Genomic DNA, 14,688 nt, shown 5'->3' with positions numbered 1-14,688 from the left:
CTGTGATAATTGTTAATTTATTTTTTATATGAAATAATAAAAATACTTTGTAATTTTTACAAAAGTGAAAGTGAAAAATAAAATTATTTAAATTTTGACAGGGAAATAAATAAAAATAAAATGAACAAAAAGTGAGGTTAAATTTCAGGTAAGAAAATAATAATTAAAACTATTTATAAATTTATTAATTTTATTAATAATTTCAAATTTATGTCATTAAAGTCAGCTGTTATTTAATAACAATAAAATTACCAGTCACTAGAGAATTTTTTGATTTTTTTTAACAAAAAAATTTGTTCAAAAAAATTACTTTTAAAAAATTGCATTTTTTATTTTTTAAAATTTCTACATGTCAATTTTTTTTCTAATTTTTTTGTCAAAATTTATTTAAAAAAAAAAATCTATTAAATATCTGCTAAATTTATTTAGCAATTTTTTAATTTTATTTAATACAGAAATTTTTTGTAAAAAATTATTTTTAAAAAATTGCATTTTTAATTTTTTAAAATTTCTACATGTCAATTTTTTTTTCTAATTTTTTTTGCACTAATTTATTTCTTAAAAAAATTATTTACTATTTTAATATTAATTTTAATTTTTAATCTTTTCAGATAATTGTAAATATTTTTTCCGACGATGAATTTCACAATTAAAAAAACAAATTTTTTGTGAACAAAGTAATGGAATTATTAACAAAAGCAAAACAATGGCAGAGGAGAAGAGAAAAATAGAATTTGTTGATGGTCCTTGCAGAATAAAACCAAGAAAATTTCCAGCTCAGAATATCGTGCTGAGACTGAGACGTCGAGAAACTATTGGATGTCAGTATCCGGGTACGCAGGTCCTAGTAGCTCGACAATTTTACCAGAATGTATTTCCAAATTTCACGGTAGTAAATGTGGAAAAGCCACCGTGTTTTCTCCGAAAATTCAGCCCCGATGGCAGGTTTTTAGTGGCCTTCAGTGCCGACCAAACTTCAATTGAGGTATATAAATACGAGGGAGCTTCTGCAGCCGCAAAGTTACTCGTAGACTGCAAGGGTGAGAGGGAGTACATCGGGCACAAGAATGATGACAAAAGTTTTCGGATTCGTAATAATATTTTTCACCAGTTTTTTAAGGTAAATATAATTAATCAATTCATTTGTCACAATGAATATATTTAATAATATTTATTTTATTTCAGCTAAAATGGGTCATCAATGTTGTTGACAGCAGCGAGCAGCTCAATAGAGAATGCAGTTTATTTACTGATGATGGTAGATACGTTATTGTCGGATCGGCGAAGCATATTGCTGATGAACTGAGGCCACATTTTTATCAGGTACATTTCATTTGATTTTTTAGAATTAAAATTATATATCTTTAGATACATAATTAAGAAATGACCTGGTATCTTGAGAACTATTGACATTGTTAAAGATACAAGCTCATCCCAATGTTACACTCATCGAGACCTTTCATTTGAGTACTCACATCAATTTTTCATATATTTTATATATTTATATACTTATATATATGTATATATGAAAAATATATCAAAATGCATGTGGGTACTCAAATGAAAGCTCTTGATGAGTGTAACATCGGGATGAGCTTATATTTTTAAAAACCTCAATATTTAAGAAAGTACAGTGCAATTTAACATAATTGAGAAACGGCCTTGTATATTGAGAACTAATGACATTTTTAAAGATATAAGCTCATCCCGATGTTACACTAATCGAGACCTTTCATTTGAGTACCTACTTCAATTTTTCATATATTTTATATATTTATATATATGTATATATGAAAAATATATCAAAATGCATGTGGGTACTCAAATGAAAGCTCTTGATGAGTGTAACATCGGGATGAGCTTATATTTTTAAAAACCTCAATATTTAAGAAAGTACGGTGCAATTTAACATAATTGAGAAACGGCCTTGTATCTTTAGAACTAATGACATTCTCAAAGATATAAGCTCATCCCGATGTTACACTAATCTAGACCTTTCATTTGAGTACCCACTTCAATTTTTAATATATTTTATATATTTATATATTTATATATATGTATATATGAAAAATATATCAAAATGCATGTGGATACTCAAATGAAAGCTCTTGATGAGTGTAACATCGGGATGAGCTTATATTTTTAAAAACCTCAATATTTAAGAAAGTACAGTGCAATTTAACATAATTGAGAAACGGCCTTGTATCTTTAGAACTAATGACATTCTTAAAGATATAAGCTCATCCCGATGTTACACTAATCTAGACCTTTCATTTGAGTACCCACTTCAATTTTTCATATATTTTATACATTTATGTCTATATGTATAAATATATGAAAAATATATGAAAATGCATGTGGGTACTCAAATGAAAGCTTTTGATGAGTGTAACATCGGGATGAGCTTATATCTTTAAAAACCTCAATATTTAAGAAAGTACAGTGCAATTTAACAAAAGTCATCATTTAATAAAAAAATTTTATACAACCCGATTATTTATCTTTAGTATTAAAATTAAATTGTATAGATTTATACCAACAATGAAGCGTTGACTCCAAATCCAAGATCACCGCTTGAAGATTATACTCTTCATCTTATTGATCTTAAAAGCGGTAAATTCTGTGATTATCGACGTTTTTTAGTAGACAAAATTTATCTATCTCATAATCAAGGTAAATAATTTATTTGCAATTATTAATTTTATAAATATTTATTTGAGTATCAATAAAAATATTATTTTTTTTTTTTTTTAACTAGGACTTTATTTGTATAAAGACATTTTAGCGGTTTTGTCAGTACAGCATCAAACCATTCATATATTTCAAATTCTTGATGGAATGTTCATTGAAGTCAGAACTATTGGAAGGTACGTAAATAAAATAAATAATTTACAATAATAATATATAATATATATAATAATAAATTATATAAATAATAATTATAAAAAATTTATTTCTTCTAAAGGTTTTGTCTAGAAGACGAAAGTTATTTATTAGCATCAGCGTATCCTAACATAAACACAAGACCATACAAAGACACAATGATTAATACACTTAAGCATAAATTATTAATACATTTGTACAAACGTGCTGCATATATCAGCAGCACTTCAAAGGATCCGTATGAATTGCGTCGATTTTACCAGTACTTCGATCAGGTAATTAAAAAAATAACAAAAATTATTTCATGCTTAATAATTAATAATTTAATCAATTATTTAATAGTTTGAAGCCTTGCGAATGTGGAAGATGCAATTATTGGATACAAACCACATCTTAGTCCGTTACGCCAGCGAAGAAGTCGCAACACTCCAAACAACGGACCCAAATGCCCATCCTGCTCTACTAGTTGTCTACAATATGGTCTCGGCAAAGGTGATAGCTGCTTACGACAATGCGTCACTACACATGCAGACCCAGTTTGAGAATTTTACAGACTTCTTCCGAAACTCAGACACTCCGTACATGTGCTCGCCTTCAAATAACATTTACGCGCGGCTAACGCAGCAGAGGTACAAACAGACCATTGTGAGTGCTCGGTACGGAGGATTGACTGAAGCTACCAAAAGACTGCTCTCTCAATTGCCAATTTGTGCTCAGTCTTACTCGAGCTCGCCTTATCTTGATCTTTCACTGTTCTGTTACGATGACAAGTGGGTGTCGATGATGGAGCGACCCAAAGCTTGTGCTGAACATCCTATTAGGTATTTTTCTTCTTTAATTAGTATTATTTTTTTTTTATTTTGGAAAAAAAAGTTGATCAAGATTTAGTTTTATAAAAAAAAATTTCCCTATAAATCTTAATTTTGAAATTAAAGTGAAAATATTAATTTAATTTATACAATTAAGAATTTATCTTGTATCTCGTGAAAAATTGACATTTGTAAAGATATAAGCTCATCCCGATGTTACACTCATCGAGACCTTTCGTTTGAGTACCCACATCAATTTTTCATATATTTTATATATTTACATACATTATATATATGTACATATGAAAAATATATCAAAAATTGATGTGGGTACTCAAATGAAAGCTCTTGATATGTGTAACATCGGGATGAGCTTATATCTTTAAAATATATATTATATATATATATATATGTATATATGAAAAATATATCAAAAATGCATGTGGGTACTCAAACAAAAGCTTTTGATGAGTGTAACTTCGGGATGAGCTTATATCTTTAAAAACTTCAATATTTAAGAAAGTACAATGCAATTTAACAAAAGTCATTATTTAATTTAATAAAGCAAAGTTTTATTTATTTATAGTCCATAATCACATAGTGACTGCAAAGTTGCTAGTGAAAAATATTTTTTTTATAAAATTCAATTTTACATGACTTTTATTTAATAAATTTTTTTATAGGACTCATATTTTTGCCGCAATATTAAACATTTGAACCTTTTATTTTAAAATTGCGGCAGAAATTTTGGCCCTAATTGCTAAACATTTAAAATGAAAAAATTTTTCTGCTTGATTTAAAAATATGTAATACTTAAAAATTAATTTCCTTGTTCGAGATTTTTTTTTCTTTGATTAAATTCCTTTTTTTTACTTGTTCTAGATTTTACGCAAGAGATTCAGGATTATTAAAATTTCGCTTGCATGCAGGAATGTTGGGAAGAACAACTCCCGTAGTAGCAAGAAGACTTGTCGCATTTACGTTTCATCCTACTGATCCCTTTGCAATATCAGTTCAACGTACCAACGCTGAGTATATTGTTAGTTTTCACGTTCGGCATGATTAATATTAATTACTCACTAATTAAATGTCTGTGATGCATTTATATTAGTTTTGTTAATTCAAGTGAAAATTTTCAGTAGTTTTGGAGTTTTCTTGTGTAAAATTCAACGAAAAATTTTCAGCCGACAGTAGCCAACACTTTTACGCTCTATAGCGGTGTGCAATAAATAATTTAATACAAACAGTTTATGTTTATTATCAATTATTTTGTATTTTCTTTATAAACATTCAATCAAAATTCTATAATAATTAAAAAATCTTTAATAAAAATCTGAACAATTTTATTTATCAATTTTTACAATAAAATTTGTAAAGGATTTGATAAGACGTATTAAAAAAATTTATAATTAATTTATAAATTATTAATAAAATTTATAAAAAAAAAATTTTAGCGTTAATTATTATTTCTAAAATAATTTAAAAAAATTATTTCAAATATCTAATAAAATTAATTTTATTTTTTTTTTATTGAAAAAATTATTTCAAAAAAATTTCTTCTGTAGAATATTTGAAAAATTATTTTTTTACTTTTAATTTAATTGATGAAAAAAAAAAAATTTCTACAAGTAAGGTAAAAGCCCCAATTATTGACGCTCTAAGAGACAAAGTTATGATTTCATTTTTTTTAAGCAATCAAATATAAATATCGGTGAATTTTGTTTGTGGTAATGTCTTCAGTAATGTTTTAACTAATCAATTTATTTTTTTAAAATGATAATCACTGATATTTACTAATTAATTTTAAATAATTAAATATATGATCTGGATACACCAATTATTGACGCCCCTACTGCACATGCGTCGAATCATTTGGTTATATTGTTATTTATCAAAAACTTGGTATAAAGTAATCAATATTATTAAAGTTAATTAATAATAATTTCTATGAATGAATAATTATTATGAAAAATATAACAATTTATTTAAAAACTTATTTAACACTAAAACACGCCGAGTTATTTGACAGTTAAAAGCCTTGAATATAATCGCGTCTAACGTGAGGCGCGCAGTAGCCCTATCGGATCCGGCCTTTGCTTACCAAAGCATTGGACCGGGTTCGAATCCGGCGTACACCAATGAATATTTTCAATATTTAAGTGTATTATTCTGCTCAGCCCAAAAAATAAAACGAGTTCCAATCTCAAAAGTTTACCCCCGACCGTAGTCGCTCATGACCTTAGTAGTTTATGCGACTTTAAAACAAATCAAAAAAAAAAAAAAAAAAAGTACAACGTATTTTATACTTAAAAAAAAAGGCGTCATAGCGCTGTCGACTGGCTGTCAATATGGGATTCACCATAAAAATTATGAACTAGTTATTGACTCCCATTATTTAAATATCATAAAGCATACAATTAATTTAGATTATTTAATTTTATAAATATTTCATATATTGTTAATTAAAAAAAAAAATAGATCATATAATTACATGAAAAAATTAATTTAAACTCGGCAGTTAAAAAAAAATGCTTTTCTAACCAAAGTTGTTAAGAAAATAGACGCTCGTAAGCTGATTTGATGAACTGGTGGTAACTTTATTTTTTTTTTAATAATTAATATTTAATATTTTGAACTGAATGTGATTTTTTTCAATTTTTTAATTAATTAGAATTTAATAAAAATTTATTTGATCGTTATTCTTATTACAGATAATTTAATATATTTAAAAATAATTTAGGGTGTCAATATTTAGACCCCCGTCAATAATTGGGGCTTTTACCTTATAATTTAGATGAAAAATATGAAAATATACACAAGGAAACAAACTATTCACAAAATTTCATACTAACATTCAAGCGCGCGCTTGCGCGCGCAACATATTAGTAGGACACTTGATCATACTGTAAACTGTAAAGGATGTTTATAAATATTTTAACCTCTTTACTTTCCACGTGTTGACTGTGTATATATATCACATAAAATTCAGTAGTTACTAGACAATTATTTAATTTTATTTAACAAAAAAACTATTTTTAAAAAATAGTACTTATAATTTTTTTTTTCAATTTTTTGTCTATTTTTTTTGCCACAATTTATTTCTTAAAAAACTTTCAAATATCTGTTAAATAAATTTAATTAAATTCTATATTGACCAACAAAGTGTTGAAAACAAGTGTTATTAAAAAATAAAAAATTTAAACAATGGAAGAAATAAATAATCGCGATCAGCTGTATAAAAAAGCAACAGTTGCGCCAATAGAAGTGATAGCAATCCTAGACTCCGACTTTGAATCCAATCCGCTGATATCAATCCACAAAATAGTGAATAACTACAACAAAAAACTGTCTGAAGGTATTATAAATAAAAAAATACTAAATGGACTTTACACTGTGCTCTGCTACGAGTACAATTTACCAGAAGCTGATCCAGTATTTCCCTTAGATTTTGATAAAAATTTTTTCTCTAATATTTTAAAACTCATCACCGCGAACCACGAAAAAGACTCCGAAGATTTAATACGCCCGCTGTATGAAATACTGGTTTTACAATTAAAACTTTATTGCGACGTGTTAGAGGTGACTAATTTGTTAAAAAATTTCATAGAAATTTATCCTAAAGACAGTGAAATTTTTTACAAAATACTCGAGTGCTTTATTGACGCTTTATATTTGAAGCATTTGTCATCAGAAATCCTAGAAGATAAATTAATTGTTACCGAACTAAAGATTTTTTTTACAAAAATTGAGAAGAAAGATTGGAAAATATTTATTTCTCTTGTGATAAAAATTCTCCGGGTGTTTAATGAGGTGTCCATTTTACCCCAATTGTGGGAAATGATCCTAAATGATACAAATGATTGGGAAAAATCTTTAACTTTGCTAAACATTTTGATAGATTACATCCTAGCTATTTCTTCTGAAGAAATATTATCTTTAAATTGCAAATTCTGCAGCCTTGAAACTACCTGGCAGCTGATTTTTAAAGGACTGATGTCTTCCGTAGAACAGAACCGCAAACAGGGGCTTTACATAATGAAAAAAATATTAGATTTCTTAGAAAAGCATCCAGCTAAATCAACAAAATTAATTCCAATCATTAATTGTCCTGGTTACAAAAAAAATCCGGCTATAAAAGAATTAAAGAAGAAATTTTTTTTAATTCTAGAAAGTCTGGAAGAAAAACAAGGACATTTAGTAACTCCAGTTCTTGCACACTTAGAAAGCTTAATTAAATTCCACTTTGATCATTTGAATTGCTTAAATTGCCTAGACAGCAAATGGCTCCAGTGTATCTTCACCCGAGCGCTAAATCACAAGACTAATGGAGTAATTAAATTAGGATTGACAATTCTTCTGAAAATTGACCCGGTAATTTACACCCAGGACTTGATAGAGCTATTAATAACCGGGTTAAACACGACTTTTATCTACGACAATCAAACATCAGAGCCTGAGCCGGTGGTTGTTAAAGAACTCGCTGAATTATTCGTCAGAGCTGAGTATTCAGAAGTTCTTTTAATAAACCAATTTATTCTCCAGGCAGGAGAAATTAATTGGACCCCAATTCCGCTGTTCTATGTAATTTCTTCGCTTTACAAAGCGGGACATATGATAAATAGTCCGGTAAAAAGTAACCTGTGGACTGGAGACCAATTAAATTCCTTGGAAACAATCTTAGATAAATTTTTACACTCTCAACCTTTGTCTCTAAGGAATATATTACGAGATTTTATAGCTGATGCTATTTTTAAGTTTGCTGAGGAACCAATTCCGCTTGAGGTATTAGCTAGAATTTATTATTCTATAACTCGTAATTGTTTGATAAACTCTAGCTTGAGTTGCAGCGCTTTAAGGATGTATTTAAAAGATAAATTAACATCAGAAGCAGCTGAGAATTATATTAAAAGCGCAAATTTGTCCAGTGAAGTTGATATTAAGTCCTTTGCACAAATGACTGCTTTTTTGTACGATGCAAAGAAAATTTTTAAATCTTCCACGTGTTTATCTTTAAAGAAATTCTATGAGATTTATAACTCACTAATTAATATTGAATCTCGGCCGTATGCTGATAAAGACAATCGCCTAAAAATAATTAGCTTATTTAACTGGTTTTTTTATTATTTAAGAAAATATTGTTCCAGTAAAGATCAAGAATTTATTTCTAATACTTTCTTACCACACATAAAATCCGTGCTTGCTTTTATTATCAAGAATCTTAATCACTCTTCAGAAGAAATTTATTTTATTTATTTTATATGCTTTAAAAATATAACAAAGTTTATTAAAAATAATACAATTTTCCGGGAGTATTTAAACAGTATAAATTCTTCTGCTTTAAATTCAATTGTTCAAAATGAAGTTACTAACACAAAATTATTATTCACACTTACTGTAATCAAAAGTTGTGTTGAGTACTTAGAGACGCCGAATCTAGAGGGCGTAAAGTCGGTAATGGAACTATGCAAGCGCCCTCTGAGTTCCGAGAATCGGATCAGCGAAGAAAGAAGAGTAACCTTTGATTGTTACAAACTAATCGGTGAAATATTTCTTCTTTTGGTGTCTTACTCTGTAGATATTATTGAAGACTATGAAGAAATATTACTGAGCTTGGTAAAGTTGATCGACTGGGGTAAAGAGTGTGTAATAAACTCAGTAATTAAATTATTGCCATGCTTGTTGACTAAAAAAAAAATTAACATGGAGAAGAATATGGATGTTGTTAAATGTTTAGTAGAAGCTTGTTGGGTAAATTTGTGGGACATGAATCGCGATGATGAATTTTGGAACGCTTGTAAGCAATTTATAGAATGTTTAATGGAAATTAATAAGTTTGTTCCTTTGGAGGTTAGAGAGTATATTTATAAAATAAATTTTAAAAGTGAAGATATTTCTGGGTTAAGAAACTTGCTTTGGAGTAAATTTTGGTTGCTTGGAGAAGAAATAATTAATTATTGGGATGTTATTATGCAGAGTTTTATTGAAACTAATATTGGGCGGGAAAGAAAAATTGAAATACAAGCTCAGGTTTTTTTGTTTAATAATTTTGATGTTAAATATTGTTACGATGTTAATTTTTGCGGTAAAAATGATATTAGAGTTTATGTTGAGACACTTTTTCGAGCAGAGTCGGTGTTTTTGATAATTGAAGCACTGAAGAGTAACCAAAAGTCTGTTTCTGAAAAAGAAGATGATATTGTGGAGATGCTTTTGTCGATATTGGAAGCACACCGGAATAAAAGGTATTATAATGACTCAAATTTGCATAAAATAAAGCATCGAGTGATGCAATTGTTGCTGGTAATCGCGTCAATACATGGGTTGAAAGAAGAAAATTTAATAAAGATACATGACACGATTGGGGAGTTGATTATTGTTGAGAGTAATCAGCCTACGGTGAGAATGATGCAGGAGTGGCTGCTGATTAAAATTTATTTGGATACTCCTAAATTGTTGGAAAAACTCTGGGGACTTTTAGAGAGGGCCAAAGAAGAAAGGCCTGGGAGTATTACATCAATTGCTTCGATTATTTATCATGTTTCGAGGAATTTTTCTGGGGAAATTCAGCAGTTGTTTGTCAAAGATGCTACTTCTCAACTTCTGTCTTGCTCTTTCAGTCAGCAATTTGTTGTTAGACTTTATTGTCAGGTGATAGTTTTTTCTATAAGATTAAGTTTTGATATTTGGTAAATAGATATTTACTAATGTTTGTTTTTTTTTTTTTCTTTTATAGACGGTGCTGGCGAAGTTATTTGAAATGATTCCTTCATCTTCGGTTTGTAATTATGATATTTTAAAAAAGTCTATTGATGAAAGTCTACTAAGAGGGAATATGTACAAAAATTCAATGAAGCTCTGTGAAGACTTTTATTTTACTAAATTTAATCCTGTTAAAAATTTTACTCTTACGGTAAGAATTTTTATTTCTATTTATACTTTATAAATTGAATTAATTTATTTAATGAAAATAATAATTTATATTATTAAAAGAATGAGGAAAATTTTGTTGGAAGTGTATTTATATGATAAAATTGGTTTTTGTGGTTAAATGACCTTGTATCTTGTGAACTATTGGCATTTTCAAAGATATAAGCTTATTCTGATGTTACACTCATCGAGACCTTTCATTTGAGTACTCACATCGATTTTTCATATATTTATATATATATATATATATGAAAAATATGTCAAAAATGCAAGTGGGTATTCAAATCAAAACTCTTGATGAATGTAACATCGGGATGAGCTTATATCTTTAAAAATATCAATAATTAAGAAATGACTTTGTATCTTGTGAAATATGGACATTTTTAAAGATATAAGCTCATCTTAATGTTATACTCATCAAGACCTTTCATTTAAGTACCCACATCAATTTTTTTATATATTTATGTATGTTATATATTTATATATATGAAAAATTTATCAAAATGCACGTGGGTACTCAAATGAAAGCTCTTGATGAGTGTAACATCGGGATGAGTTTATATCTTTAAAAATATCAATAATTAAAAAATGACCTTGTATCTTGTGAAATATGGACATTTTTAAAGATATAAGCTCATCTTGATGTTACACTCATCAAGAGCTTTCATTTGAGTACCCACTTGCATTTTTGATATATTTTTCATATATACATATATATATATAATATATATAAATATATGAAAAATTGATGTGGGTACTCAAATGAAAGGTTTCGATGAGTGTAATATCAGAATGAGCTTATATCTTTAAAAATATCAATACTTAAGAAATAACCTTATATCTTGTGAACTATTGACATTTTTAAAGATATAAGCTCATCTTGATGTTATACTCATCAAGAGCTTTCATTTGAGTATCCACATCAATTTTTCATATATTTATATATATTATATATATGTATATATGAAAAATATATCAAAATGCATGTGGGTACTCAAATGAAAGCTCTTGATGAGTGTAACATCGGAATGAGCTTATATCTTTAAAAAGGTCAATAGTTAAGAAAGTACAGTGCAATTTAACAAAAGTAATTATTTAATAAAGCAAAATTTTATTTATTTTATAAAATTTTGCTAGTAATAATAAATAATTGAAAAAAAAACTTATTATTATTATTATTTCTTCATTACGAAAATCTTGAAATTTTTCTAATAATCTTTTTTTTTTCTAGACAATATTTTATGACGTCCCAAGATTATTAAACATGTCAAAAGACGAATGGATATCACCAAAGATTTTTGAACATTTATCTTCAGTCTACAAACTAAATAATATTGACGCTCAAAATTTCGTAAATAATGAATACACACTAGAAAACATCTCCCCATCTCAAATGACAAAAACGCGATGTCAAGAATTGGATGAAGAAGAAATCAATCTTGAAAATTCTGACGATGTTCAAAAGAAAATAATGCCTTGGAAATCAATGATTCCGTTGGAAGAAGATTTATCAGGAACATTGAGACGACTAAAACTAGCTGATGACACTGGATTGATTGTCGTTGCTAGTTTGATAGACAGTATGGCAAATTTAGGCGGGCTCGCGAGAACTGCTGAAATTTTTTGCGCTAAGCAATTGGTCCTCAGTAGTATGAAGTATGTCGAGAACAAAGAGTTTCAGATGCTGAGTGTGTCTGCTGAAAAGTGGGTCCAGATAACAGAGGTGAAGGCTCATGAGCTCAGAGATTATCTACTAGAGAAAAGTTCTCTAGGGTGGAAAATCGTCGGCGCTGAGCAAACTGTGAATAGTGTCTGTCTTACTGATGTCAAATTTGATAAAAAAACTGTTCTAGTCTTGGGGTAATTATTCTTTGATCAAATTTTATTTAATCTAAAATTTTTTATTAATTACCAAGCATTAATTTTTTTTTAATTATTTTTTTTAGAAATGAAAAAATCGGAATGCCGGCGAATTTAATTCCTCTGATGGATGTTTGTATCGAAATTCCTCAGGCTGGTGTTGTTAGGTCGCTAAATGTTCATGTCACTGGTGCTATTTGTATGTGGCATTACGCACAACAATATATATTTTCATAATTATTATAATTAAGTATTTATTTTTATAAATTTATAATGAAAATAAATTCAAATTATTTTTTTTTCATAATCTATTTTTATTAAAATTTATTATTACTAATTTATTTATGATATATTCATAAATTTATAAATATTTAAGAAAGTATAGTGCAATTTAACATAATTAAGAAACGACCTTGTATCTTATGATCTATCGACATTTGTAAAGATGTAAGCTCATCCCGATGTTACACTCATCGAGACGTTTCATTTGAGTACCCACATCAATTTTTCATATATCCTAATATAAAATCCTAATATCCTAATATAAAATTGAGATGAAATGTATGTGGCATCAAACTATTCGTAACGTGATTGGTCGAATATATCATCCTAATATAAAATTGAGATGAAATGTATGTGGCATCAAACTATTCGTAACGTGATTGGTCGAATATATCATAAGCATGAAAATATATGCAAATGCTATAGTCAGGCGCGCGCTTGCGCGCGCAAATTCAAATTCTAGTTTATATATATTATATATATGTATATATGAAAATGCATGTGGGTACTCAAATGAAAGCTCTGGATGAGTGTAACATCGGAATGAGCTTATATCTTTAAAAATATCAATAATTAAGAAATGCCCTTGTATCTTGTGAACTATTGACATTTTTAAAGATATAAGCTCATCTTGATGTTATACTCATCGAGATCTTTCATTTGAGTACCCACATCAATTTTTAATATATTTATATATATTATATATTATATATTTATATATATGATAATATATGTCAAAAGTGCAGATGGGTACTCAAATGAAAGCTCTTGATGAGTGTAACATCATGATGAGCTTATATCTTAAAAAATATCAATAATTAAGAAGTTACCTTATATCTCATGAACTATTGACATTTTTAAAGATATAAGCTCATCTTGATGTTATACTCATCAAGAGCTTTCATTTGAGTACCCTATTGAGTACCCTAACTATTGCATTGGTCCTCATGACGGAACTTTTGAAAAATTTTGCTATGTTTCGACTCAGCTCGTCAAACGGATTCAGAAAATGCATATGGTTCAAAAGTTTATATATGTATGTATTTATATATATACGATATAATCGGCATTTTCTCTTCTCTAACTTCCGTAATTCTATACGGATCTCAATAAAACGTAACATACTTATTCTTAGGATTATTTCCGAGGTTAAGTTTTAAGATGAGCTAAATCTGTCGATTAGTTTAGAAATGAGAGCAATTCAAAAATTTTCAAAATCGCAAAAAATTTTCACTTTTACCTTATTTCCGTGCAATAACAATGGAACGCAACATCCTATCGTATTTCTGTAAATTGCATTTGAAAGGTTATTTAATAAGCTTTAATTTGTGTACTTATTTATTTCTCCAAATTAAATAGTTTAGGAATAATAGCAATTCAAAAATTTAAAAAAATCGCAAAAATTTTCACTTTTACCGTATTTCCGTGCAATTACAATTGAACGCGATATCTTATTAAAATTATATAAATGGCATCTGAAAGCTTATCAAATAAGCTTTAATTTGTGTACCTGATTATCAGTCTAGGCCAAAAATCACCTACTTTCTCAGACAGATTCAATGAAATTTTACTTTTGCATTCGTTTTGACGTCATTGCTGTTTAATCAAACAGAAATTTATTTTTTTTTTTTTCGTATGCTACCCTAAGGTAAAAGCCCCAATTATTGACGCTATAAGAGACAAAGTTATGATTTCATTTTTTTTAAGCAATCAAATATAAATATCGATGAATTTTGTTTGTGGTAATGTCTTCAGTAATGTTTTAACTAATCAATTTCTTTTTTTAAAATGATAATCACTGATATTTACTAATTAATTTTAAATAATTAAATATATGATCTGGACACACCAATTATTGACGGGTTAAAAAACTGATTGATCTAATTATTGACGTACCGTAACCCCAATTATTGACGCCCCTACTGCA

General features: G+C 28.0%; 2 protein-coding genes across 2 annotated transcripts; both read left to right on the top strand.

Annotated features, from left to right (window-relative positions):
• Positions 1-56: 56 nt before the first annotated feature.
• LOC123259119 (DET1 homolog) lies at positions 57-4,984 on the top strand. Its single transcript, XM_044719383.1, has 8 exons — positions 57-148; positions 612-1,120; positions 1,186-1,323; positions 2,529-2,673; positions 2,759-2,867; positions 2,966-3,158; positions 3,226-3,704; positions 4,575-4,984. Exons 2-8 carry the CDS (start codon positions 707-709, stop codon positions 4,756-4,758), a joined length of 1,662 nt encoding a protein of 553 aa, XP_044575318.1. The 5' UTR covers positions 57-148; positions 612-706; the 3' UTR covers positions 4,759-4,984.
• Positions 4,985-6,811: 1,827 nt separating this feature from the next.
• LOC123259258 lies at positions 6,812-12,772 on the top strand. The gene is made up of 4 exons (XM_044719600.1): positions 6,812-10,340; positions 10,426-10,602; positions 11,851-12,479; positions 12,566-12,772. Exons 1-4 carry the CDS (start codon positions 6,897-6,899, stop codon positions 12,714-12,716), a joined length of 4,401 nt encoding a protein of 1,466 aa, XP_044575535.1. The 5' UTR covers positions 6,812-6,896; the 3' UTR covers positions 12,717-12,772.
• Positions 12,773-14,688: the final 1,916 nt, after the last annotated feature.

This window comes from Cotesia glomerata, linkage group LG2 (assembly GCF_020080835.1).
Source record: "Cotesia glomerata isolate CgM1 linkage group LG2, MPM_Cglom_v2.3, whole genome shotgun sequence".
Classification (NCBI taxonomy): domain Eukaryota; kingdom Metazoa; phylum Arthropoda; class Insecta; order Hymenoptera; family Braconidae; genus Cotesia; species Cotesia glomerata.
Note: the sequence above shows the minus strand (reverse complement) of the source record. Positions and strands in the feature narration are given on the sequence as shown.

Excerpts from the sequence above, each read along its gene's own strand:
- LOC123259258 (XM_044719600.1), top strand. The coding sequence starts at position 6,897 with ATGGAAGAAATAAATAATCGCGATCAGCTGTATAAAAAAGCAACAGTT. Across the intron at positions 10,603-11,850 it reads TTAAAAATTTTACTCTTACG|ACAATATTTTATGACGTCCC; the intron begins GTAAGAATTTTT and ends TTTTTTTTCTAG. Across the intron at positions 12,480-12,565 it reads AAAACTGTTCTAGTCTTGGG|AAATGAAAAAATCGGAATGC; the intron begins GTAATTATTCTT and ends TATTTTTTTTAG.
- LOC123259119 (XM_044719383.1), top strand. The coding sequence starts at position 707 with ATGGCAGAGGAGAAGAGAAAAATAGAATTTGTTGATGGTCCTTGCAGA. Across the intron at positions 1,324-2,528 it reads TGAGGCCACATTTTTATCAG|ATTTATACCAACAATGAAGC; the intron begins GTACATTTCATT and ends TAAATTGTATAG. Across the intron at positions 3,705-4,574 it reads TGTGCTGAACATCCTATTAG|ATTTTACGCAAGAGATTCAG; the intron begins GTATTTTTCTTC and ends TACTTGTTCTAG.